The 25619-nt window shown below is 56.5% G+C and overlaps 3 protein-coding genes across 3 annotated transcripts; 1 reads left to right on the top strand and 2 right to left on the bottom strand.

The window, feature by feature from the left end:
* The first annotated feature begins 14784 nt into the window (after positions 1 to 14784).
* PSMB6 (proteasome 20S subunit beta 6) lies at positions 14785 to 17153 on the top strand. The gene is made up of 6 exons (XM_058823025.1): positions 14785 to 14885; positions 15382 to 15449; positions 15690 to 15821; positions 15908 to 16037; positions 16286 to 16430; positions 16951 to 17153. Exons 1-6 carry the CDS (start codon positions 14796 to 14798, stop codon positions 17085 to 17087), a joined length of 702 nt encoding a protein of 233 aa, XP_058679008.1. The 5' UTR covers positions 14785 to 14795; the 3' UTR covers positions 17088 to 17153.
* A 67-nt stretch (positions 17154 to 17220) lies between these two features.
* On the bottom strand, positions 17221 to 20759 carry SLC25A11 (solute carrier family 25 member 11). The gene is made up of 8 exons (XM_058823024.1): positions 20503 to 20759; positions 19709 to 19861; positions 19327 to 19533; positions 19151 to 19241; positions 18761 to 18851; positions 18560 to 18659; positions 18407 to 18458; positions 17221 to 17944 (listed from the first exon to the last, which is right to left on the bottom strand). The coding sequence occupies exons 1-8, from the start codon at positions 20577 to 20579 to the stop codon at positions 17789 to 17791; spliced, it is 927 nt and encodes a 308-aa protein (XP_058679007.1). The 5' UTR covers positions 20580 to 20759; the 3' UTR covers positions 17221 to 17788.
* Positions 20760 to 22634: 1875 nt separating this feature from the next.
* Positions 22635 to 25426, bottom strand: PFN1 (profilin 1). The gene is made up of 3 exons (XM_058823026.1): positions 25183 to 25426; positions 23619 to 23811; positions 22635 to 22856 (listed from the first exon to the last, which is right to left on the bottom strand). Exons 1-3 carry the CDS (start codon positions 25312 to 25314, stop codon positions 22759 to 22761), a joined length of 423 nt encoding a protein of 140 aa, XP_058679009.1. The 5' UTR covers positions 25315 to 25426; the 3' UTR covers positions 22635 to 22758.
* Between the last annotated feature and the right edge of the window lie 193 nt (positions 25427 to 25619).

Below are 25619 nucleotides of genomic sequence, written 5' to 3' on the forward strand. Positions count from 1 at the left end.
GCGCTCTAGAACGCATCTAGGACATACCTAGAACGCAATCCAGAACGCGCTCTAGAACACACCTAGAACGCAATCTAGGGCACACCTAGAACGCGCTCTAGAACGTACCTAGAACGCGCTCTTAAACACACCTAGAACGCGCTCTAGAACACACCTAGAACGCAATCCAGAACGCGCTCTAGAACGTACCTAGAACGCACTCTAGAACATACCTAGAACGCGCTCTAGAACGTACCTAGAACGCAACCCAGAACGCGCTCTAGAACGTACCTAGAACGCAATCTAGAACATACCTAGAACGCGCTCTAGAGCACACCTAGAACGCAATCTAGAAGATACCTAGAACGCGCTCTACAGCACACCTAGAACGCAATCTAGAAGATACCTAGAACGCGCTCTAGAACGTACCTAGAACGCAATCTAGAACATACCTAGAACGCGCTCTACAACACACCTAGAACGCAATCTAGAGCATACCTAGAACGCGCTCTAGACCGCGCCTGGAACACAATCTAGAACGTACCTAGAATGCGCTCTAGGACAAACTTAGAGCGTAACCCAGAACATGCCTAGAACGCAGTCTAGAACGCAGTCTAGAACGCACCTATAACGTAATCTAGACCACACCCAGACCATATTCAGTGTACGGAACTACATCTAGAACATACCTAGAACGCACCTAGAACAAGACCTAGAACTGTATCTAGAACCTACCTAGGGCCTTTTACGACAGTCGCGCTTTACGGCCGGTTTTACGACAGTCGCGCTTTACGGCACCTTTTACGACAGTCGCGCTTTACGGCACCTTTTACGACAGTCGCGCTTTACGGCACCTTTTACGACAGTCGCGCTTTACGGCCGGTTTTACGACAGTCGCGCTTTACGGCACCTTTTACGACAGTCGCGCTTTACGGCACCTTTTACGACAGTCGCGCTTTACGGCACCTTTTACGACAGTCGCGCTTTACGGCACCTTTTACGACAGTCGCGCTTTACGGCCGGTTTTACGACAGTCGCGCTTTACGGCCCCTTTTACGACAGTCGCGCTTTACGGCACCTTTTACGACAGTCGCGCTTTACGGCACCTTTTACGACAGTCGCGCTTTACGGCACCTTTTACGACAGTCGCGCTTTACGGCACCTTTTACGACAGTCGCGCTTTACGGCACCTTTTACGACAGTCGCGCTTTACGGCCGGTTTTACGACAGTCGCGCTTTACGGCACCTTTTACGACAGTCGCGCTTTACGGCCGGTTTTACGACAGTCGCGCTTTACGGCCGATTTTACGACAGTCGCGCTTTACGGCACCTTTTACGACAGTCGCGCTTTACGGCACCTTTTACGACAGTCGCGCTTTACGGCACCTTTTACGACAGTCGCGCTTTACGGCCGGTTTTACGACAGTCGCGCTTTACGGCACCTTTTACGACAGTCGCGCTTTACGGCACCTTTTACGACAGTCGCGCTTTACGGCGCCTTTTACGACAGTCGCGCTTTACGGCACCTTTTACGACAGTCGCGCTTTACGGCACCTTTTACGACAGTCGCGCTTTACGGCACCTTTTACGACAGTCGCGCTTTACGGCACCTTTTACGACAGTCGCGCTTTACGGCCGGTTTTACGACAGTCGCGCTTTACGGCCGGTTTTACGACAGTCGCGCTTTACGGCCGGTTTTACGACAGTCGCGCTTTACGGCACCTTTTACGACAGTCGCGCTTTACGGCACCTTTTACGACAGTCGCGCTTTACGGCACCTTTTACGACAGTCGCGCTTTACGGCCGGTTTTACGACAGTCGCGCTTTACGGCCGGTTTTACGACAGTCGCGCTTTACGGCCGGTTTTACGACAGTCGCGCTTTACGGCCGGTTTTACGACAGTCGCGCTTTACGGCGCCTTTTACGACAGTCGCGCTTTACGGCACCTTTTACGACAGTCGCGCTTTACGGCACCTTTTACGACAGTCGCGCTTTACGGCCGGTTTTACGACAGTCGCGCTTTACGGCACCTTTTACGACAGTCGCGCTTTACGGCCGGTTTTACGACAGTCGCGCTTTACGGCACCTTTTACGACAGTCGCGCTTTACGGCACCTTTTACGACAGTCGCGCTTTACGGCACCTTTTACGACAGTCGCGCTTTACGGCCGATTTTACGACAGTCGCGCTTTACGGCAGGTTTTACGACAGTCGCGCTTTACGGCACCTTTTACGACAGTCGCGCTTTACGGCACCTTTTACGACAGTCGCGCTTTACGGCACCTTTTACGACAGTCGCGCTTTACGGCCGATTTTACGACAGTCGCGCTTTACGGCACCTTTTACGACAGTCGCGCTTTACGGCCGGTTTTACGACAGTCGCGCTTTACGGCACCTTTTACGACAGTCGCGCTTTACGGCACCTTTTACGACAGTCGCGCTTTACGGCACCTTTTACGACAGTCGCGCTTTACGGCACCTTTTACGACAGTCGCGCTTTACGGTACCTTTTACGACAGTCGCGCTTTACGGCACCTTTTACGACAGTCGCGCTTTACGGCACCTTTTACGACAGTCGCGCTTTACGGCACCTTTTACGACAGTCGCGCTTTACGGCACCTTTTACGACAGTCGCGCTTTACGGCACCTTTTACGACAGTCGCGCTTTACGGCCGGTTTTACGACAGTCGCGCTTTACGGCACCTTTTACGACAGTCGCGCTTTACGGCACCTTTTACGACAGTCGCGCTTTACGGCACCTTTTACGACAGTCGCGCTTTACGGCACCTTTTACGACAGTCGCGCTTTACGGCCGGTTTTACGACAGTCGCGCTTTACGGCCGGTTTTACGACAGTCGCGCTTTACGGCACCTTTTACGACAGTCGCGCTTTACGGCACCTTTTACGACAGTCGCGCTTTACGGCCGGTTTTACGACAGTCGCGCTTTACGGCACCTTTTACGACAGTCGCGCTTTACGGCACCTTTTACGACAGTCGCGCTTTACGGCCGGTTTTACGACAGTCGCGCTTTACGGCACCTTTTACGACAGTCGCGCTTTACGGCACCTTTTACGACAGTCGCGCTTTACGGCACCTTTTACGACAGTCGCGCTTTACGGCACCTTTTACGACAGTCGCGCTTTACGGCTCGTTTTACGTCAGTTTTTTCTTGCCCATCTTGGCGTTTTTTCTTGCCAGTCTTGGCGTGTTTGTTCCAGATTTCTTCTTGCCCATCTTGGGGGTTTTTTTTGTGTTTTTTTCTGGGTTTTTTCTTGCCCATCTTGCGGATTTTTTCTGAGGTTTTTTCTGGAGTATTCTTGCCTATCCTTGGGGTTTTTTCCGTTTTTTTTTTTTTTTTTTTTTTCCTTGGTTTTTTAAGGGTTTTTTCTGGTCCATCTTGGTTTTTTTTCCTGGGAGTTTTCTCACCCATCTTGGGGTTTTTTCCTTGGTTTTCTGTGGGTGTTTTCTGGGTTTTTTCTTGCCCTTCTTGGGGGTTTTTCTGTGATTTTTCTGGGTTTTCTGTGGATCTTCTCCTTGCCCATCTTGTGGTTTTTTTTGGGGGGGTTTTTTTCCTTGCCCATCTTGGGATTTTTTTCCCTTTTTTTTCCGTTTTTTTTTCTGCTTTTTCCTGGATTTTTTCTGGTCCATGTAGCATTGTTTTTCTGGGATTCTTCTTGCCCATCCTGGGGTTTTTTTCTTGGTTTTCTGTGGGTGTTTTCTGCATTTTTTTCTTGCCCATCTTGGGGGTTTTTTTCTCGGTATTCTCACCCATATTGGGTTTTTTTTCTTGGTTTTTTGGTTCTTTTCTAGCCTATCTTGTGGTATTTTTCTGGGTTTTTACTTGGCCGGGACCAAAAAAAAAAATCAGCCAGGGTGGAAGGCAGCTGGGGATTTTTTATTCTAAATTTAACAAGGAGTTGCAAAACCTGGAAAGCAAAAGTCACACCCACAAGGTTAAATCCAGTCAGCATGCGCTCACACACGCAGAGACGAGCAGACAGACACAGCCACGTGCTCTCACACATACTCCTTCCACTTACATGCTCACTGTGGCCCTTACCTGAGATGCTGAAGAAGGTGCTTTGACACATCTTCTGGCTGCCGCTCCTTGAGGTAAATGGCAGATCCTGGGGAAAACAGCAGCCACGAGGACCTGTGAGACAACAGGAAGGGTCAACAGCTAGGACTTGTCCCCACTCTGGACTGATAAATTTTCTACCCAAAATCCCACGAAAGACAGATGAACAGTAAAGTTGTTATAACTGTTCTACCTAACTGTGACTACGTGCCAGGGCAGGGCAGCTGCGATCATAAGTGGTACAGTGTAAGTACACACAATATAAGCTGATGCATACAGTGCAAGTCCACATAGAGTGTAAGTACACACAATATAAGGCGACATGCTTACATACATGCCAATTTTTAAATCTGTCCCAGGGATTCCCAACCTGCTACTCTCCCATCTCCAGGCCGTGGCCCCCGACTTATCTTTTGGATGATAGGTGATGGGAATCCATGTTGCACCTGCAATGAGTCTGCCTCGGAGGGCCCCATGGTCACCTGTTAGCCTCTGGTCAGCTACAATAAAGAAAACCAAAACCAAAGTGTGAGTTCAGAGTTATGTGGGCCTAATCCCAGCAAGGCAGCTACTTGCCCTCTCCTGAGTGTGCCTGGCTCCTTCAGGCTCCAGCTTCATCCCGATTCCCAGGCGGTGGCCTTCATTAGTGGTGGCACCTGGCTTAGAGAAAGGCAAAGTTAAATGGCATTCCTCTGAGTGCAGTGGAGGACCTTGTATGCTGTAAGACATGGGAACGCCTCTATTTGGCTTCTGAGAAGCCTTGTGTGGGGGGGCCCTCCAATAAACACCCTTTCTCACTCTGCTGCCTGCAAACCCCCTCCCAAGAACTCCTAAACTGGATACCTGCTCACTCTCCCTCTCCCAGTCACAATCCTCAACTCACCTGAAGCCTCAGTCGCAAACGTCATCCTTGACACTGGGCAGATCCCTCTTGTGACACCATGAATCTGCTGAAAAATCGTTATGCCTAAGAGCTGAGCAATAACAACTACTTCTCTCCGCTGCTCACCTTGGCTGCTGGCATCTGGATTGACTTCCTAAAAAGAAAGACAAAGAACAGAGCTGTAACAGAGTCACCATACACACTTCTGCTGCAGAGACAAATGGGGCCTTACCTCCTTGGGGGAATCCCCTCACCTGGGATGGGGCCCTCTGGCACAGATTTAAGCCATCTGAACCTGAAAAAAAAAATTAGGACAAGAGTCAAAAAGTTGCATGATAACTGAAGAGCTCCAGAGATCCTATGTCCATCTACAAATCCCATCTAGAGTCCAGGTACACCCCACATTACAAACTTCAAGTCCCTGGGATTCTCCTATTGCAGCTGGCTATGTGGCAGGGCAGAGCAGCCCCATCCCAAATATGTGCAGACACCCGTGACACAGGACAGACCAGACGTGACAAACAAAGGACACAAGACACAGACAGAAATCTCTTGGCAAGGAAAACAGCTGCAAGGACTGAGAGAATGCAAAAGAAGATGACCGAGCTGAAACCGATGGTGAGCTGATGAGGCTCAGAGAACCCTGGAGGAAGAGGATGCTAAACTGAATTATTTCTTCCAAGAACTGCAAAGATGGATGCCTAGGAATCCTACAATCAGAAGCCTCTACCTAACTTCGTATTATTACAAAGTCCTAATCCACCATAATGGATCCTGGTGGGGCATAGCTGTCCATACAACTGAGAACAAGACCTGAAAAGACAACTGACTGGATGCCTCTAAACAGAGAACTTTTGACTGGGGAGCTCAGACAGGTATCAGAATCGCATCTATGGCCTGGATGCCAGGCCAAGGAATGCAGAGATCACTGATGCTACCAATGATGCCAGGGTTTCTGACAGGACCCTGAAAGGGCTAAGGAAAAAGACATGAGATACACAAGCAACACATAAGGCACAATAGACAAGTGACACGAGACACACCAGGACTGCTCTGCCCTGCTGCACACATCAGCACTGTGATCAAAAGTGACACTTGGCTTTCATGGGGCCTAAGGGGCCACTTCATGGACACCCCCAGCTCCAAGGGGACTCCAAAACCCCTCCCAGTAATTCCCAAACCAGCACACTGCTTTCATCCCCTCTGTGGGTCATGGCCCTCTACTTATCTCTCAGACATCAGGGGATGCTGGTCTCAGGTGCAAAGAAAGGCCACCTCGTCAGCTGGGAAGGTCCTCCTGTCACCGCGCTGGTGTCTCTCAGACAGCTGTATTATAGAGAAAACTAAACATCAGTGCCTGATCATGGCACCACATCACCCAAAACCCCACCAGTGTGCTACTCACAGTGCTCCTAAGAAGGCTGGGCACCTCCTACTCCTAACCATGACCCTCTGCCAGGGATGCAAGGCATCTGCACCTGAAAGAAAGTTAGAACATATGTCAAACGCCTCCAGGACAACTCACAAGCTGCAAACACCTTATGCCAACCTAGGAATAGCATCTACAGCCCAAGTACACCCCACATTACAAATTCCAACTTCCCAGGCTTGTCCTACTGCAGCATGCCACGTGCCAGGGCAGAACAGCTCCGGCATAAATATGTGCACACACCTGTGACACAGAACGTGACAAACAGGGGGGACATGAAACACGACACATCATGCTTGTGGTGAGGGCCTCGAGGGGAGAAGGCAAAAGGGACCCCAAAGACACACTAGGGAACATAGAACACTGGACAACACGACACAGACCGGAGCTGTTCTGCACTGCCTGCCTGAAAGCTGCCATCAAAAGTAGAGCCTCTCCCTTTAGCTCTCCTCAGAGGCCCTTGGAGAAGATTGCTTTTCCTGCTGCCAATTTTCAAATCTGCCCCAAGAACTCCCAACCCACTATTCTCTCATCTCCAGGCTGTGGCCCCTGACTTATCTTTTGGATGATCGGTGATGTGGAGCCACGTTGCACCTGAAATGAGTCTGCCTCGGAGGGCCCTGTGATGGCCTGTGAGCCTCTCGGTCATCTACAATGAAGAAAACCGAAACCAAAGTATGAGTCCAGAGTTATGTGGGCCAAATCCCACCAAGGCAGCTACTTGCCCTCTCCTGAGTGTGCCTGGCTCCTTCAGGCTCCAGCTTCATCCCGATTCCAAGGCTGTGGCCTTAATTAGGAGTGGCACCTGGGTTACAGAAAGACAAAGCTAAATGGCATTCCTCTGAGTGCAGTGGATCACCTTGTATGCTGTAAGACATGGGAATGCCTCTGCTAGGCTTCTGAGACGCCATGGGAGGGGCCCTCAAATAAACAAATAAAGACCCTTTCTCACCCTGCTGCCTGCAAACCCCCTCCCAAGAACTCCTAACTGGATGCCTGCTCACCCTCCCTCTCCCAGTTACCATCCTCAACTCACCTGAAGCCTCACTCTCAAACATCATCCTTGACACTGGGCAGATCCCTCTTGTGACACAATGAATCAGCTGAAAAATTGTTGTGCTTGAGAGCTGAGCAATAACAACCACTACTCTCCGCTGCTCATATTGACTGCTGGCATCCAGATTTACTTCCTAAAAAGAAAGACAAAGAACAGCAGTGTAACAGAGTCAGTTGAGAGGTGTAACAGAGTCTGCTGCAGAGGCAAATAGGGCCTCACCTGCTCGGGGGAATCCCCACACCTGGCATGGGGCCCTCTGGCACAGATTTAATCCATCTGAATCTGAAAAAAGAGTTAGGACAAGAGTCAAACTGCTGCAGGATAACTGATGAGCTCCAGATATGATGTGCCCATCTACAAATCCCATCTAGAGTCCAACTACACCCCACATTACAAATCCCAAGTCCCTGGGACTTCTCCTATTGCACCAGACTGTGCAGCAGGGCAGAGCAGCTCCGGCACAAATGCGTGCTGAGAGCCGTGACACAGGACAGAACAGACAACGGGGACACAAGAGGAACAGAAATCTCTTGGCAAGGAAAATGGCTGCAAGGACTGAGAGAATGCAAAAGGAGATGACCGAGCTGAGACCAATGGTGAGCTGATGAGGCTCAGAGAACCCTGGAGGAAGAAGATGCTAACTGAATGATTTATTCCAAGAACAGCAAAGACGGATGCCTAGGAATCCTACAGTCAAAACCCTCTACCTAACCTCGTACTATTACAAGTCCTAATCCACCATAATGGATCCAGGTGGGGCACAGCTGTCTGTACAGCTCAGAACAAGACCTGAAAAGACATCAGATGGGGTGCTTCCAAAGAGAGAAGAGAGTCTGATGCTTGTCTGAGCTCCCGAGTCAAAAGTTCTGTGGCCTGGGCGCCATTCCAAGGAATGCAGAGATCACAGAGGCTAACAATGATGCCAGGGGTACTGATAGGCCCCCCCTAAGTGAAAGATATGGCATACACTAACAACAGATAATGCACAATAGAGAAGTGACACGAGACACACCGGGACTGCTCTGCCCTGCTGCACACCTCAGCACTGTGATCAAAAGAGAGACTTGGCTTTTCAGGGGGCCTAAGGGGCCACTTCATGAACACACCACCCCCCCCCCCCCCGAAATTGGACTCAAAAACCCCTCCCAGGAATTCCCAAACCAGCACCCTGCTTTCATCCCCTCTGTGGGTCACAGCCCTCTACTTATCTCTCAGACATCAGGGGATGCTGGTCGCTGTCAGGTGCAAAGAAAGATCACCTCATCACCTGGGAAGGTCCTGCTGGCACCAGGGCTGGGGTCTCTCAGACAGCTATATTAAAGAGAACCAAACATCAGGGCCTGATCTTGTCACTGCATCGGCCAAATCCCCACCACTCAGCTACTCACCGCGCTCCTAAGAAGGCCCAGCACCTCCTAACCCTGACCCTCTGCCACACATGGAATGCATCTGCACCTGAAAGAAAGTTAGAACATATGTCAAACACCACCAGGGTAACTCAAAAGCTGCAAACACCTTATGCCAACCTAGGAATAGCATCTAGAGCCCAAGTACAGCCCACATTACAAATTCCAACGCCCCATGGTTTGTCCTATTGCAGCAGGCCATGCGGCAGGGCAGAACAGCTCCGGCACAAATATGTGCACACACCCGTGACACAGAACGTGGCAAACGGGGGACATGAAACACGACACAGCATGCTTGTGGTGAGGGCCTCGAGGGGAGAAGGCAAAAGGGACCCCAAAGACACACTAGGGAACACAGAACACTGAACAACACGACACAGACCGGAGCTGTTCTGCACTGCCTGCCTGAAAGCTGCCATCAAAAGTAGAACCTCTCCCTTTAGCTCTCCTCAGAGGCCCTTGGAGAAGATTGCTTTTCCTGCTGCCAATTTTCAAATCTGCCCCAAGAACTCCCAACCCACTATTCTCTCATCTCCAGGCTGTGGCCCCGACTTATCTTTTGGATGATCGGTGATGTGGATCCACGTTGCACCTGAAATGAGTCTGCCTCAGAGGGCCCTGTGATGGCCTGTGAGCCTCTCTGTCAGCTACAATGAAAAAACCAAAACCAAAGTGTGAGTCCAGAGTTATGTGTGCCAAATCCCACCAAGGCAGCTACTTGCCCTTTCCTGAGTGTGCCTGGCTCCTTCAGGCTCCAGCTTCATCCCGATTCCAAGGCTGTGGCCTTTATTAGGAGTAGCACCTGGGTTAGAGAAAGACAAAGTTAAATGGCATTGCTGTGAGTGCAGTGGATCACCTAGTGTGCTGTCAGATATGGGAATGCCTCTGTTAGGCTTCTGAGAAGCCTTGTGTGGGGGTGTCCCCAAATAAACACCCTTTATCACCCTGCTGCCTACAAACCCCGCCCCACCCACAAGCACTCCTAACTGGATACCTGCTCACCCTCCCTCTCCTAGTCACAACCCTCAACTCACCTGAAGCTTCAATCTAAAACATCATCATTCACACTGGGCAGATGCCTCTTGTGACATGACGAATCAGCTGAGAAATTGTTGTGCTTGAGAGCGGAGCAATAACAACTACTTTTCTCCACTGCTCACCTTGACTGCTGGTATCCAGAGTTACTTCCTAAAAAGAAAGACAAAGAACAGTGCTGTAAAACAGTCACCACATACACTTCTGCTGCAGAGACAAACGGGGCCTCACCTGCTTGGGGGGATAGCCTCACCCGGAATGGGGCCCTCTGGCACAGATTTAATCCATCTGAATCTGAAAAAAAAGTTAGGACAAGAGTCAAACTGGTGCAGGATAACTTAAGAGCTCCAGATATCCTGTGTCCATCTACAAATCCCATCTAGAGTCCAACTACACCCCACATTACAAATCCCAAGTCCCCGGGACTTCTCCTATCGTGCCAGGCTATGCAGAAGGGCAGAGCAGCCCCGTCCCAAATGTGTGCTGACACCCGTGACACAGGACAGAACATGACAGACAATGGGGACACAACAGGAACAAAAACCTCTAGGCAAGAAAAATGGCTGCGAGGACTGAGAGAATGCAAAAGGAGATGACTGAACTGAGACTGATTATGAGCTGATGAGGCTCATTGAACCCTGGAGAAAGAAGATGCTAACTGAAGGATTTATTCCAAGAACTGCAAAGATGGATGCCTAGGAATCCTACGGTCAGAATCCTCTACCTGCCCTCACATTCTTACAAGTCCTAATCCACCATAATGGATCCAGGTGGGGCATAGCTGTCCATACAGCCCAGAACAAGACCCGACAAGACATCTGACTGGATGCTTCTAAAGAGAGAACTTTTGACTGGGGAGCTCAGACAGGTATCAGAATCGCATCTATGGCCTGGGTGCCAGGCCAAGGAATGCAGAGATCACTGATGCTAACAACGATGCCAAGGTTTCTGACAGGCCCCTCAAAGGCCCGAGGTAAAAGACATGAGATATCCAAACAACACATAATACGCAAAAGACAAGTGACACACCGGGACTGCTCTGCCCTGCTGCACACCTCAGTACTGTCATCAAAAGTGAGACTGTGCTTTTTTGGGGCCTAAGGGGCTACTTCATGAACAGCTCCCACCTTGAAGGGGACTCAAAAACCTCTCCCAGTAATTCCCAAACCCGCACCCTGCTTTCATCCCCTCTGTGGGTCTTAGCCCTCCACTTATCTCTCATAGATCTGGGGAAGCTGGTCTCAGGTGCACAGAGAGGCCACCCTGTCAGCTGGGAAGGTCCTGCTGGCATCGGGCTGGCGTCTCTCACACAACTGTAGTAAAGAAAACCAAACATCAGTGCCTGATCTTGTCACTGCATCAGCCAAAACCCCACCACTCTGCTACTCACAGTGCTCCTAAGAAGGCCCGGCACCTCCTAACCCCGACCCTCTGCCAAACGTGGAATGCATCTGCACCTGAAAGAAAGTTAGAACATATGTCAAACACCACCAGGATAACTCACAAGCTGCAAACACCTTATGCCAATCTAGGAATAGCATCTAGAGCCCAAGTACAGCCCACATTACAAATTTCATCTCCCCAGGCTTCTCCTATTGCAACAGGCTATGGCAGCAGGGCAGAGCAGCTCCGGCACAAATATGTGCACACACCCGTGACACAGAACGTGACAAACAGGGGGGACAAGAAACACGACACATCATGCTTGTGGTGAGGGGATTGAGGGGAGAAGGGAAAAGGGACCCCAAAGACACACTAGGGAACACAGAACACCGGACAACACGACACAGACCGGAGCTGTTCTGCACTGCCCGCCTGAAAGCTGCCATCAAAAGTAGAGCCTCTCCCTTTAGCTGTCCTAAGAGGCCCTTGGAGAAGATTGCTTTTCCCTCTGCTAATTTTTAAATGTGCCCCAAGAACTCCCAACCCACTACTCTCCCATCATCCCATCTCCAAGCCATGACCCCCAACTTATCTTTTGGATGATGTGGATCCACGTTGCACCTGAAATGAGTCTGCCTCAGAGGGCCTGTGAGCCTCTCGGTCAGCTACAATAAAGAAAACCGAAACCAAAGTGTGAGTCCAGAGTTATGTGGGCCAAATCCCACCAAGGCAGCTACTTGCCCTCTCCTGGGTGTGCCTGGCTCCCTCAGGCTCCAGCTTCATCCTGATTCCAAGGCTGTGGCCTTTATTAGGAGTGGTACCTGGGTAAGAGAAAGGCAAAGTTAAATGGCATTGCTGTGAGTGCAGTGGATGACCTTGTGTGCTCTAAGACATGGCAATGCCTCTGCTTGGCTTTGAAAAGCCTTGTGTGCTGGGCCCTCAAATAAACAAATAAAGACCCTTTCTCACCCTGCTGCCTGCAAACCTTCCCCAGCCCACAATAACTCCTAGCTGGATACCTGCTCACCCTCCCTCTCCTAATCACAATCCTCAACTCACCTGAAGCCTCAATCTCAAACATCATCTTAGACACTGGGCAGATCCCTCTTGTGACATGATGAATCTTCCGAAAAAAGTGTTGTGCTTTACACAACTTGGAATTTCAGGGAGCTGCACTCCTCAGAAAGCCTAAAAAAAACAACAAAAAAGTCCAAAAAACACACAAAAACAAAACAAAACAAACAAACAAAAAAAAAAAAATCCCACAAAACCCCCCCAAAACCAGAAAAAAACCCAAAAATCCCCCCAAAAAGCCCCCAAAAATAAGACAAAACATAAAGAAAACAAAAATACCCCCCAAAAAAACAAAAAAAAGCACAGAAAAAAAAAAGAGCAAAATAAAAAATTACAAAAGCACCTTACCACTCCTTAGTATGCAATCAAAAATCACAAGCTTAAATCCTCCCTGTATTCCATGTTGTTTTCTTCACAGAATCTTCCAAGCCTCTGTTGCTTTAGATGCCCAGAAACACCTGCTGAAAAGAAGCTGAGATGGGCTGAAAAGCCTCTTCACTGAAATGGGAGGAGAGCTCTTACCCCAGCACATCCCAGAGAGGGAATGAAGCCCCTCAGCCACGGCTGGGGTTAATATACCCCTGATTGTGCCCGCCTCTCGTTCCCATGGCACTCAGGAAAAGGGAGGGGGCAAATCCCACCAAGCCCTCAGAGCACCTGCAGCTGTTTGGCTCCTCTGACTCAAATTCAAGGGCAGTAAAGGGCTTGTTGTAGAAGAAAATTCTTCAGAAAAATAACAGCACTTTCTTTTTTGCAGCAACTACTTGGAGCAAAAGGGCAGAAAACTGGCAAGAAATAAAACTTTCTGTTTAGGTAGCATAGTTAGATAAATTGGGTAATTTGCTGTTAACTTACATAATTATTCCTTGGTGATTGCTAAGTAGTACATCAACTAGTACATCAGTACTTTGTGTGACTAAGTCGTGTGGAGAAGAATGCCAATGATGTAAATAGTCTAAGTCTCCTTGGAACTCCTAATTAGGCCTATGTACATTGAAAACAAAAAATCTCCTGGGCACTGTAAGGGTTAAGTACATGCCAGGCTCACCCTTCTCTAAGATAGCTGGTCCAAAGGTAAAGAAAGAAGCGCCCAGAAATGCATATTTAAATCCTTAAAATGCTGAAAAATATAGACCTTCCTTCAAGTGAACCCATAAAAATGAGAAACCAGGGCAGTTTAGCTGCTCCGCTGAAACTGATAAAATGGCAAATAAACCAATTCTGCCCTTTAATTTATTCTCCAAAAATATTGTGAAAAGAAGGGTTCTCCTCAATTTAAATCCCTCCAGCAATGAAAAAAGAGAAAATTTTCCCTCAATCAAAACCCTTAACAATGAGGGACAGCTGGGGAAGGTTTGCAGGAGGCACTTAAGACTCACAATGCAGCCTGACTTTGTGGTGGTGGCAGCTTGTGTCTGGGAGACACCCGGCGCAATGCACAATTTTCAGCATGCAGCCAGCCACTCTGGGCCACAGGCCCCTGAACAGCAGTGCTGGCCCTTTCCCCTGGCAACCAAAACTAACTGTCCCAGGTTCCTGACAGCAGATTGCAGGAGATGCTTGGCACTGTCAAACCAGCCCGAGTTGGCACAGGTGCCAGCTTGGGTCTGGGAAGCATCCTGTGTATTGCAGAATTTCAGGAGCCAGCCGGCCTCTCCGGGCCACAGGCCCCGAACAGCAATGCCGGCCCTTTTCCTTTTGCCCCTAGCCCTCAGGCTCTGTGCGTCACCCTCAAGTTCCCTTTCTGCCCCTCAAGGCCCCTTCAGCTGCCTCTCAGCTCTTTGTGTGACCCTTAATCCCTCTCCTTTGCCCCTCAGCCCCAAGCTTCTCGGTGTCACCCTGCAGCTGCCCCTGCCACCCTCAGCATCTCTGTGTGTCACCCACTGTCCCCTCTCCCTGCTCCTCCCTCAGCTCCCAGCCTCTGCCACCCTCAAGCCTTGGGGTAACTGCCTGGATCTGCTGGAAGGGTTCTGGGTCTTTCCTACCATAAGGGTACACCTGTTCCCTAACCCTACCTGGTACCCAGTGTCCTTTGCACCCCTAACCCTTAAAATGCCGAAAAACTCAGAGCTTCCTTCAAGTGAACCCCTTAACACGAGGAAAAGGCGCGGTTTTTCTTTGGAGCTTTGTTCCGTGCCCAGGTGCAACCGAGCACGTTTCAACCATCCTTCCATGAGAGACCCCCCCTGGGAATTCCCCCTTCAGCAGCTTAAGTGTGCCCAGGTAACTCCCAACAACAGCAGCAACCGCCGCCTCCGCAGCGGTCAGATGGCGGGTTAATCACGCCTTGGGGCGCGGGGGAAACGGCAGTGTGTTATTTCCGAGGAGAAGCGGCAGAGTTTTATTCCCAAGGAGAAGCGCGATCCCCACGGCGGCCGGCCGCCATATCCCCCCCTACTGCTGTGACGCTGCCGTAAAGGACAGAGCCAAGCCCGCCGCCCCGGCCGCGCCGCCGTAAAGCGCGGCGGAAGATGGCGGCGGTGACGGTGTGGGAGCCGCGGGCCGGGACGGGCCCCGCCGGGCTGCACCGGGAATGGACGGCGGAGCCCGTCAGCACCGGCGTGAGTGCGGCAGGGAGACACTCCTGGACGGCTGCGGAGTCGCCTTGGGGGCGTTATGGGCCAAGAGAAACGTCGTGAGGCGGAGGGGCGCGCTGTGGGGCAGAGGGTCTCCGGCGTGCGGCTCAGGGGGGAATTGGGGCTGGGGGAGCAGAGCGCCCCGAGGAGTGCGGGAAGGGTAATGTGGGAGCAGAGAGAACTCCCTGGAGAGGGGGGCACGGGGTGGTTCCTCTGGGAATTGGGGCTGGGGGAGCAGAGCTCCCTGAGGAGTGCGGGAAGGGGAATTTGGGTCAGAGGAAGCCCCCTGGAGAGGGGGGCACAGGGGGGTTCCTCTGGGGAGGGGAGAACTGCTGTGGGGCCGGGAGTTCTTGGGGAAGACGATTTCTGCGGGGCACGGGTTGGTTTCTGTGCGGTGGGGCTGGATCTGCCGTGCGGCAGGGGGTTTCTGTGAGGCTGGGGGTCTCAGCGCAGTCCCTTCCCTCCCCTCCCTTCTCCCCAGACCACCATCATGGCCGTGGAGTTTGATGGAGGTGTCGTGATAGGGGCCGACTCCAGAACCACTACCGGGTGAGTGCTGTGATGCAATCAGTGACGTCACGAGGGTGTGGGACCACATCATGGGGTTGTCACTCTTGTCAGGGTGTCACTGTGATGCCACCTTGGGTGGCTCTCCTGGGCCTGTCGCTGTGGTGCCACCTCCAGCAGCTGGATGGCTCTCCTGATGGCACCACCACCGTGTCCCCAGGGCCTGTTACTGTGGTGCCACCTCCAGTAGCTCACCCAGTGACACCACTCCCGTGTCCCCAGGGCCTACATCGCCAACCGTGTGACGGACAAACTGACGCCTGTCCACGACCGCATCTTCTGCTGCCGCTCGGGCTCGGCGGCCGACACACAGGCGGTGGCCGACGCCGTGGCCTACCAGCTGGCCTTCCACAGGTACCCCCACGGGTCCCGGGGCGCGGGGCAGGGCCGGGGGGCCTGGGGGAGGTGGCCCCAGCCCCACACCCGGCCCTGCCCCGCAGCGTGGAGCTGGAGGAGCCGCCGCGGGTGCGCACGGCCGCACGCCTCTTCCAGCAGAGCTGCTACCGCTACCGTGAGGAGCTGAGTGCCGGCATCATCGTGGCAGGCTGGGACCCGCGCCGGGGGGGACAGGTGGGCTGCCTTTTCTGCCCCAGCGTGTCCCCTTTTCTGCCCTGCAGCATTCCCCTTTCTGCCCTGGAATGTCATTTTTTTTCCACCCTGTAGGCCCCCCTTTTTGTCCCATAACCCCTTGTTCTCCCCACAGCCCCCCCCCTTCTGCCCCATAACCCCCAGTTCTCCCTACAGCCCCCCCCTCCTTTCTGCCCCACAGGCCCTTCCTTTGCCCCACAGCACATTAGAGCCCCCTCTGTGCCCCCCAGGTGTACGTGGTGCCCATGGGAGGGCTCCTCCTGCGCCAGCCCTTCGCCGTGGGGGGCTCAGGCAGCTCCTACATCTATGGATTCCTGGATGCCACGTTCCAGCCTGGCATGAGCCGCTCCCAGTGCCAGGAATTCGTCGCCCGTGGTGGGTTTTGGGGCATTTTGGGGAATTTGGATATGGGGAAGGGTCGTGAGAGGGGGGCTGGGGTCCTGGAAGGGGACAGGGGCACAGAGGAGTTTGGCTGGCATTGAGGGATTTGGGCTTGTCCTGGGAGGGGATTTTGGGGACATGGAGGGTTTGGGGGACCCTGAAAGGGGATTGGGGGGCACTGAGGGGTTTGGGCATGTCCTAGGAGGAGATTTCAGGGACATGGAGGGTTTGGGGGACCCTGGAAGAGGATTTGGGGGCACAGAGAAGAGTTTGGCTGGCACTAAGGGGTGTCCTGGGAGGAGATGTTGGGGACATGGAGGGGATTTTGGGGACCCTGGAAGACAATTTGGGGGCACAGAGGAGAGTTTGGCTGACACTTAGGGGTTTGGGCTTGTCCTGGGAGGGGATTTCAGGGACGTGGAGGGGATTTTGGGAATATGGTGGGCTTGGGGGACCCTGGAAGGGGATTTGGGGGCAGAGGCGGTTTGGGGGGTGCTGACCTGTGCTCCCCCAGGCCTGGCCCTGGCGATGGTGAGGGATGGCTCCAGCGGGGGTGTCATCAGGCTGGCAGCCATCACAGAGGAGGGGGTGGAACGGACAGTCCTGGCTGGATCAGACCTGCCCTGGGGTGATGGTGGCCCCGCTGTGTGAGGGTGAGCCCCCCCCCAGACCCCCCAGTTTGGTGTGGGGACATAATAAACAGCTCTGCTGAATGTTGCTGGGGTGTGCCTTTGGGGTCCCCTGCTGTCAGTGTGTCCTGGCAGAGATAAATCACCCCCTGGTGTTTGTGGGTCTTGCTTTAATTACATGATCACGATCCATGATTCGTTAACGAAGCACAAGGTAGATGGGGAGGGAGGGGGGAAATTTTGGGGAGCTCCTGCCCCACACTGTGACCTTGATATTGGCTGGTAACAAAACCCCCAGAGGGTGGGAAGGGGAGCACAGGGGGAGGGCACCTCCAGTCCTTAGAGAGGGCTGCCCCACAGGGACAAGGCATCCCCTGGTGTCCCCATGGGAGGGATCCAGCACCCCTGCATCAGGTCCAGGGCCCTTTCACAGGGCCCCAGGGATCCCTACAGCCCTAAGGAGTGGGTCCTGCACCCCTACAGGGCCCAAGACCCCTCCATAGGGCCCCAGGACCACTTCATAGCCTTGATATGGGGGTGGTCAGGCAATTCCTGCAGAGCCACCTCCCCTCCAGCCCCTGGTGGTGTGGGGGGAGGGTCAAGCACCCCCACAGCACCTGAGGGAGAAGTCAGACACCCCCAAAACCCCTTCAGTGGGGGTCAAGTGCCCCTGGAGAACCCACGGTATGGGGTCAGATGCCCCCCGACTCCCCCCCGGGGGTGTCAGGCTGTGAGGAAGAGCCGCTGGTACCACTTGTTCATCTGCTCGAGGAAGATGAAGGTGAGCACGGTGTGGGGGCCCAGGCGGGCGTAGTAGGGGGTGAAGCCCTTCCAGAGGCTGAAGAAGCCCTCGTAGCGCACCACCTTCAGCAGCACGTCCTGCAGGAGGGCAGAGTGTCAGGGGAGCCCCCCCAAAATCATAGGGGAGCCCCCTAAAAATATAATCCAGGGATGCCCTTCCATAGGAAGGATGCGAAACTTCCTTGGAATAACATGGACACTGTCAAAATTATGGGGAATCCTCCCAAAATTATGAGCAAAAATGCCAGGGATTCCCCCTAGAAAATAATGGGGAAGCTTCCCAAAATGCCAGGGGAGCTCCCCAAAATTATGGGCATCTCCTCAAAACGACCTGAATTTCTCCCCCCCACCTCCAATGACAGAGAAAACACCTCCAAAATGGTGTGGAACTGTCGTGGGTTGACAGCCTTTATCCCAATCCCCCAGTCGTGAAAGGGAATTCCCAAAATGGTAGAGGAGCCCCCTCCCAAATTAAAGGGGGCCTAAAGAAGCTCCCCCCTAAATTAAAGGGGGGTCCCAAATGGTGTCATCCTCACTCACCAGCCCGTTGCGGTACTCGGGTTTCCCATCTATTGTCCTCATGTTCTGGATCCTGTCGGGCAGAATTTGGGGGTTAAACAGGAGGTGTTTTGGGTGTCCGACCTGTGGATATCTAATGGGGAGAAGGGGACACCCCCCCAGCAATGCACCCACCGGGTCTTGACGATGTCCACGGGCATGGAGGCAGCCGTGGTCACCAGCCCGCTGATCATGCTGGCGCAGAAGTGGCACAGGATGTCGTCACGGAAATGCCCTGGGGGCACCCCAAAACATCAAAGGGGAACGGTGGGGAGGGGAGGAGAGTGCACTGGGATTTAGGATTCCCCCACAGCCAGACCCTCCCCCTGAACTCACCGGAGTCCAGCAAGAATTGTTTGGATTGGGAGTAGGAGGCGAGCTGGGCGGCGTTGACCACCACGGCACGGGCCATGGTGGGGATGCAGCCCTGGGGAAAAAGGATGTGTGGGTAAGCAGTGCCCCCAGACCCCCCACAGACCATTATCTGCCCCCTCACCACAGTGGGGACACAGCTCTAGAGGAAAATGGAGTGTTTGGGTAAGCTGTGCACCCCCAGACCTCCCACATCAGTCCACAGAGCCCCTCAGCACAGTGGGGTACAGCCCTGGTGTGGCACATGGCACTTTGGGGGTCCCCAATGCCCCTCCCCAGAGCACGGGGACACCCCCAGCATCCCCGGGGAGGCAGCAGGGGGGTCGTGGCAGGGGTCCCACAGCCCCCACTTACCCTCCACAGCGTGAACACCCCCTCCTCCCTCGCCATCCTCACGAGGGCGTCGAACACGTTGTGGTACCCTCGGCGCTCGCCGGGGGGTAGCCTGGGATTTGGGGCAAAAAAAGGCGATTTTGGTCAAAAAAGCAGACTCGGGGCTGCAGGTATGTTCAGGAGGGCTGGGGGCTTACCTGCCATCAGCTGTCATGCGAATGAGCGCCACCTCAGCCGGGGTCCCCACGAAAGCCCCCGCAGCCCCCGCGGTCATGCCCATGGCTGCTTTGGCCAGGAAGGGAGGGGGGGTCCCGTCAGCCCCCCCAAAACGCTCCAGGAGGACGCTGTAGATGCCCAGGCGGGTGGTGGTGTAGGTGGCCTGGCGTAGCAGCCCCGCCGACAGCCTGGGGGGACACAGGGAATGGCAGGAGAGGGGGGCAGGAAAGAGCTCGAGGCTGGCAGGTGCTTGGGGTTTTGGGGGGGGGGCTGTATCTCATGGAGGTGATCAGCAACCCCCTGCAGCATGGGAGTGACTCCCAGGGGGTCTGAGGGTTCAGGGGTGTTCCGGGGGGCCCATACCCGGTGTAGATGCCCCTCAGCCCCTCGTGGCGCAGAATGGAGCCCAGGGCGTGCAGGGATGTCCGGTACTCCCGGCCCTTGGCCCCAGCCCCGCTCAGCTGCATCCGGTTCTTCACCAGGTCCAGGGGCTGCACGAACACCGTGGCCCCCATCCTGAAGGAAAAAAGGGTCAAGTAGGGCCCCAAAAATTACTCACAGCCCCCAAAACCCACCCACAGTCCTCTCGGGGGAAACCTGGGGGGATGAGGAAGCCTGAAGAAGTTTTGGGGATCTATGGCGGGGATTTGAAGGGAGCTGGATGGAATTTTGGATTTTGGAGAAGGGTTGATTAGTGATGGGAGGGTTGGGTCAGTCTGAAGGGGGTCTGGGGAGGACTTGAGGGGCACAGGAGGAATTTTGGAGAGGCTCCGAGGGAAAATTATGGGAAGTTAAAGGGTCTTGGGGGGGGCTTAAAGGGTTAGGAGGGGCACAGAAGAGATTTCGGGGAGGCTCTGGGGGGCAGTGATGGGACGTTAAAGGCTTTGGGGGGGGCTGAGGGCTTAGGAGGAGCACAGAAGAGATTTGGGGGAGGATCGAGGGGGTCTGAAGGGGGTTTGGGGAGCACTCGAGAGGCACAGAAGGGATTGGGGCGAGGCTCTGGGGAGCAGTGATGGGAAGTCAAAGGGCCTGGGGGGGTTGAGGGGTTAGGAGGGGCACCGGGGTTGCTTTGTGGGCGCTCTGAAGGCTCTGGCAGGGGGGGTTCTCGGTTTGGGAGTGCGGTATCCCGAATTTGGGGGATATGGGGGGTCTCTCACCCGGCCAGGCCGCCGAAAAGAAACTTGACGGATTTCGGGGAGGTCTTGGGCCTCTCGGCCGCCGGTACCGCCGCCATCTCGGCCGAGCCGTGGTACCGTGGGGGTCGCGGGGTCCGGTCCAGGGGGGGTTGCGGGGTCCGGTCCCGGGGGGCGTCTCGGGGTCCGGTCCCGGGGAGGTTTCGGGGTCCGGTCCGGGGTCCGGCACCGGCGGCGCCCCAAGGTGACTCGGGGGGGGCGCGGCGCCAGTGCGCCTGCGCGAGGCGCGTGCGCGCCGCCCTGGGCGGGGGGCCCCGCGCAGGGAGCGCGGCTGGGCGGGAAGCTCCGCCTCTAAAGGGGGGCGTGTTCTGCACTCTCGCCTCTCATTGATGGAGCGCGTTTAGGCGGGAAGGGGAGTTCTTCGGTAAGCGACGGGTTTGGCTGGGGCGGAGTAGCCCCGCCCCTCTCTCGCGAGAGTTCGCTAGCTTGAGGGGGCTGAGGGGTGCTGGCGGCGGCGGGAGGGAGCGGTGGCCGGCGCCTCACGAACTCGGTCCCGCCGCTGCACTGCGCTCTAGGGCGATGCCTGTCCCGTGCTGTTCCAGCCGGTGAGTGTTGGGTAGGGGGTACTGGTGCGGGCTGGGCGATATTGGGAAGCGTTTAGGACACTGGAGGGCGCTGTCAGGTACTGGAAGGCTCTGTGGCTGTGAGGGGAAGCGCTTGGTACGCTGGGGATCACTGGGAGGCGCTTTGAGGAGCGCACTGGGGGTCACTGGGAGGCACTATGGGGTCATTGCGAGGCATATTTGGGTCACTGTGGGGCAGTGAAGGATGCCTGGCTGTACTGGGGGCGATCTTGCCTGCATGAGTCAGCAATGGGGTCACTCCGAGTCCCCCTACTCATGCTGGCACATCCCGCTGACCTCTACTGCTGGATTTAACTGGGAGTCACTGGTGAAGTGCTGGGTACTGCACGCCACTCCCTCCCCAGCGCTTCCATTCTCCTCCAGCTCCACCAGTTTCGGGGTACACCTGAGGTCTTGGGGACACCAGGGGGCACACGGTGGCATGGATGACACAGGGGACATCTTACAGGTTTCACAGGTGACAGAATCACTGGGACATGGCATGGGAGGGGGGCAAGGACACTGTCCTGCAGGGGGGACACAGGAGGGGGGCAAGGACACAGTCCTGCAGGATGCAGGGGTGCCATGGCCCTACAGTGATGGGGTGACGGTGTGCCCCCACCTCACAGCCATGGGGGTCACCTCACAGCAGGGGTAAAGGCACGGTGGGAACCCCCCACACCTGGGTGAAGGGACAGGACAGTCCCATCTGCCCCACAGCCCAATCTGATACCCCAAATCTGCCCCAATTCCCGCCGTGGGGCAGCCGCGGGCCCTTTCCCCGTTCCCGTGAGTCACACGGGGGGGTGAGGGGGGAGTGCAGGAAGCGCCGGAGCCACCACATTGCCCTTATAAGGCCTCGACTCGACGGCACCGGGAGCTGCTTCCGCCTGCCCAGGTCCTGCTGTGCTGCACATCTCCTGCTGTACCCCACAGAGCCTTCCCACACTCCCTTCCCACATCCCCATCCCCGCCCCACACGCCTTCCTCACACCCCACACCAACCCCCCCATCTCCCCCTGCCCCAGTCCATCCCCCACATCGACCCATCCCAGCACCTCCCCAACCCCCGCCTCTGCCCCCCACCACCCCCTGAACACCTGGGGGGAAGGGCCCTGCCCCACAACCTGCCAGGATACCTAGGGTTCCTGACCCCCAATTCCCCACTGCCCTTTCTGTTCCCCCTATATGTCCCCCAGCCCCCTTGTTCCATCCTACCACCCCCCCAAATATCCCCCACCCCCCTTTATTCCATCCTACACCCCCCATCTGACCTCCCCTCGCTGCCAGCGCAGCCTGCCCCACAAGTGCAGCCCTCCAATAAAGCCTCTGCCCCATAACTTTGCCTTCTGAGAGTCGGGGGGTGGCGGGGAGGGCCCCGTGGGGCAGCAGCTGCGGCGTCACCCCCGCCCCAGCCTGGACTTTGTCCCCCCAGGGCACGGCAGCACCCTTGGACCCGGGCACCCGCCCTGGGCGGAGGCAGAGCCGCACCCCAAAGCTCCCCGCCACCCCAAAAGCCCCGAGGCACAGGGATCCCCACAAGGGCACTTTATTGCTGCCGGCAGCGGGGATCATCGGGGGGCGGGCAGGGGGAGGGGGACGGGGTCCTGCTGGTCCCTGGCTGGTCCCTGGGGGTCCCGGGGTGGCCCCCAGCCCCTCAGTACTGGCTGCGCCGCAGGTGGTTGGCCATCTCGTAGCATTTCTTGTTGACGCAGCCGCCGTGCACGCCCTCCTTGCCCATGGCCAGCACGATGGCTGCAGAGATGGGGACATGGTGGGGGTCACCACGAGGCTCCCCATACCCCAAGACAGACAGATGGGGGGGCAAAAGGGCAGGGATGAAGGAATGGCAGGAGTCAGCACAGGGTAATTTGTGGGGAGCTGGGTCAAAGGGGAGACGGGGACAAGGCTGGGGTCACACCCAGGCTCCCCAGACAGACAGGGCAGGGGTGCAGGGATGGCAGGACTTAGCACGGGGTAATTTGTGGGTCAAAGGGGAGGGGGACAGGAACGGGAAGCAGGGCAGGGGTGACAGAGGTGACAGGGCAGGTGACGTGGCTGTGCAGGGGAGAGGACACAGGGTGGTACTGGGGGAGGGGGGGGGGGTCACCTGGGGAGTGACAAGAGCTAGGAGTGACACCGGGTGACACTGTGATGGCATAAAACACATGGGAGGCTTGGGGTCATGGGGGGTGACAGGGACTGGAGGGACAGGAGGTTACATGGGGTGACAGGGAGGTGACACAGGGTGACAGGGAGGTGGGCACGAGGTGACATGGGGTGACAGAGAGGTGGGGGGTAGTGACACAGGACACAGGAACTGGTTAGGTGACACGGGGTGACAGGGAGGTGGGAAGGGGTGACACAGAGTGGCAGGGGTGACATGGGGCAGTTGCAAGGGTGACAGGGGACAGTGGCAGGGGCGGCAGGGGGCAGTTTCAGGGGTGACAGGGGCCAGCAGCAGGGGTGACAAGGGGCAGTTTCTGGGGTGACAGGGTCAGCAGCAGGGTCCCTCACTCTTGTTGGTGATGGCAGCCGTGATGTTGTAGGTGGGCGCTCCAGCAGCCCCCTTGGTGCGCAGGTCCATGCTGTGCTCGCCCTCCACCAGCAGCGAGTCGCGGATGACGGAGCAGCGCAGCCCCCCCAGCGTCAGCCCCTGCACCAGCAGCGGGCCCCGCTCGGGGCCCACCAGCGCCGCCACCTCCGCTGGCTGTGGGGACAGGGGTCAGGAATGGAGCCCAGACCCCCAAACCACCCGTGGGGAGCCGCCAGAAACAGAGCTCGGACCCCCAGAGCCACCCGTGAGGAACTGCTATAGCCCCCCTGATCATAGCCTGTCGCTTTGCAGAGGTGGGGACAGGCCAAGGGGACCCCCAAAGCCTGGATGGGGTGGGGACAGGTCAGGGGAACCCCAAAGACCCCCACCCAGGGACCCCCCAAAGCCAAAGCCCCGGGCAGGGCCCCTGCAGGGCGCTCGGCAAACAGGGACTCTCATAACTCCCACTCCATGACCATAAAAGGGACCCAGGTGTCCCGGGACCCCCGTGACTCCCGCCAAAGACCCCATGAGAGATCCCTGATCCCCGAGGGGTCCCCACAAGAGGGCCCGAGCATCCAGGGATCCCCCAAACCTCCCCAAACTCGGGACCCTCCAAGGCCAGCACTTCCACCCGCTGCTGCCACGGGGGAGAACGGGTCACGAACCCCAAAAGCAGCCCCGCAGGAACCCCAGAAAGGAGCCCTCAAGCGAACAGCCCCGGGACCCCACACCGAACCCAGACACCCCCACCGAGACCCGGGGGACCCCAATGAGCCCCGACTACGTCCCTGGGGTGCCCCCCCATCCCGGGGACCCCCGTAACTCCCCCGTGACCCCAGACAGGGACCAGAGCTCGGTAGCCCCCGCTTTCCCACCATGGGCTTCCCCAAATTTCTCCCCTCCCCTCCCCCCAAATTTCCGTGGGGGGAAGTGGGGAGGGGGGAAGGGGGGTGCGCGCGCGCCGCCCCTCCCCCACAGGAAGCCCCGGCCGCCCCTCCTCCACCGGGAAGTGGCCGCATTCCGCGCATTTTTAGAGGGTTTTTAAGTGAGGAGGGGTTCCTCCACATCCCCACCTCCCCCTCCACGAGACCCCCGCCGTCCACTCCCGGCAGAGCCATAAAAGCGACAGGAACCGGGGACGGAGGTCGCCGGAGCACGTGGTGCTCGCCCATCCCCCCCTTCCCCGCCCAACTGCGACCCCCCGAAACGCTCGGAGCGGGGTTGAGGAGGGGGCTGCCCCTCCGCTGGGCCCCTCCCCGGCCTGCAGGGCCCCCCCGGTACCGGCCTTCCCCCGGTACCGGCACCACGGGCAGCGCCCGAGCCCCCCCCCCCCCCCCCCCATCCCCCGCCCCGCCGCGCTCCACGCTGGCGCTTTTGCGTTTTTCTCCCTTTTTTGTCCTTCCCGGAGCCCGTCGCGGGAGGGGTGGGGGGGGTCAGCCCCGCCTCTCAGAGGCCGCCGGGTCCCCCCGCCCTCCCCGCGCTTGGGCGGGAAACGCCTCAGCGCGCTGCCCCCCCCCGGCCCCGCCGGCGCCCGCCGCTCACCGTGATATTGGCGAAGGTCTTGCCGGGGGCGGCGGCCCAGACGGCAGGGGTGTCGCGATAGCCGACGATAGCGGCATCCTGGCAGGTGCCGTCCGCTAGCAGCGTCTCCACGTAGGGCGCCCACCCGCTCATGGCGGCGGCGGGGCGGGCGGGCGGGGCGCGGGGCCTTCCGCGGGGGGGCGGGGCTTTCGGCGGGGAAAGGGGCGGGCTTTTCGCTCGGCGCCTGCGCGGTGCAGTCGAGGCGCGGCGGCGGCGGAGGACCGGCGGCGGCGCCGCGCGGCGGTTTTCATAGGGGCCGCAGGGGGCGGGGCTCACGGGGGCGGGGCTAAAGGGGGCAGAGCCAAGGGCCGGAACGTCCCACGTGCCGCCGAGGGCGCGCGCCGCTTTGGGGGGGTGGTGGGGGGGAGGAATGGGGGGGCTTTTTATCGCGACCCTTC

This window comes from Ammospiza caudacuta, chromosome 36, assembly GCF_027887145.1.
Source record: "Ammospiza caudacuta isolate bAmmCau1 chromosome 36, bAmmCau1.pri, whole genome shotgun sequence".
NCBI classification, from domain to species: domain Eukaryota; kingdom Metazoa; phylum Chordata; class Aves; order Passeriformes; family Passerellidae; genus Ammospiza; species Ammospiza caudacuta.

Excerpts from the sequence above, each read along its gene's own strand:
- SLC25A11 (XM_058823024.1), bottom strand. The coding sequence starts at position 20,579 with ATGGCGGCGGTACCGGCGGCCGAGAGGCCCAAGACCTCCCCGAAATCC. Across the intron at positions 18,852-19,150 it reads GGGTGTTCACGCTGTGGAGG|GGCTGCATCCCCACCATGGC; the intron begins GTAAGTGGGGGC and ends CTTTTTCCCCAG. Across the intron at positions 18,660-18,760 it reads ACAATTCTTGCTGGACTCCG|GGCATTTCCGTGACGACATC; the intron begins GTGAGTTCAGGG and ends GGGTGCCCCCAG.
- PSMB6 (XM_058823025.1), top strand. The coding sequence starts at position 14,796 with ATGGCGGCGGTGACGGTGTGGGAGCCGCGGGCCGGGACGGGCCCCGCC. Across the intron at positions 14,886-15,381 it reads CGGAGCCCGTCAGCACCGGC|ACCACCATCATGGCCGTGGA; the intron begins GTGAGTGCGGCA and ends CCTTCTCCCCAG. Across the intron at positions 16,038-16,285 it reads ACCCGCGCCGGGGGGGACAG|GTGTACGTGGTGCCCATGGG; the intron begins GTGGGCTGCCTT and ends TGTGCCCCCCAG.
- PFN1 (XM_058823026.1), bottom strand. The coding sequence starts at position 25,314 with ATGAGCGGGTGGGCGCCCTACGTGGAGACGCTGCTAGCGGACGGCACC. Across the intron at positions 23,812-25,182 it reads AGACCTTCGCCAATATCACG|CCAGCGGAGGTGGCGGCGCT; the intron begins GTGAGCGGCGGG and ends CTGTCCCCACAG. Across the intron at positions 22,857-23,618 it reads GGCTGCCATCACCAACAAGA|CCATCGTGCTGGCCATGGGC; the intron begins GTGAGGGACCCT and ends CCATCTCTGCAG.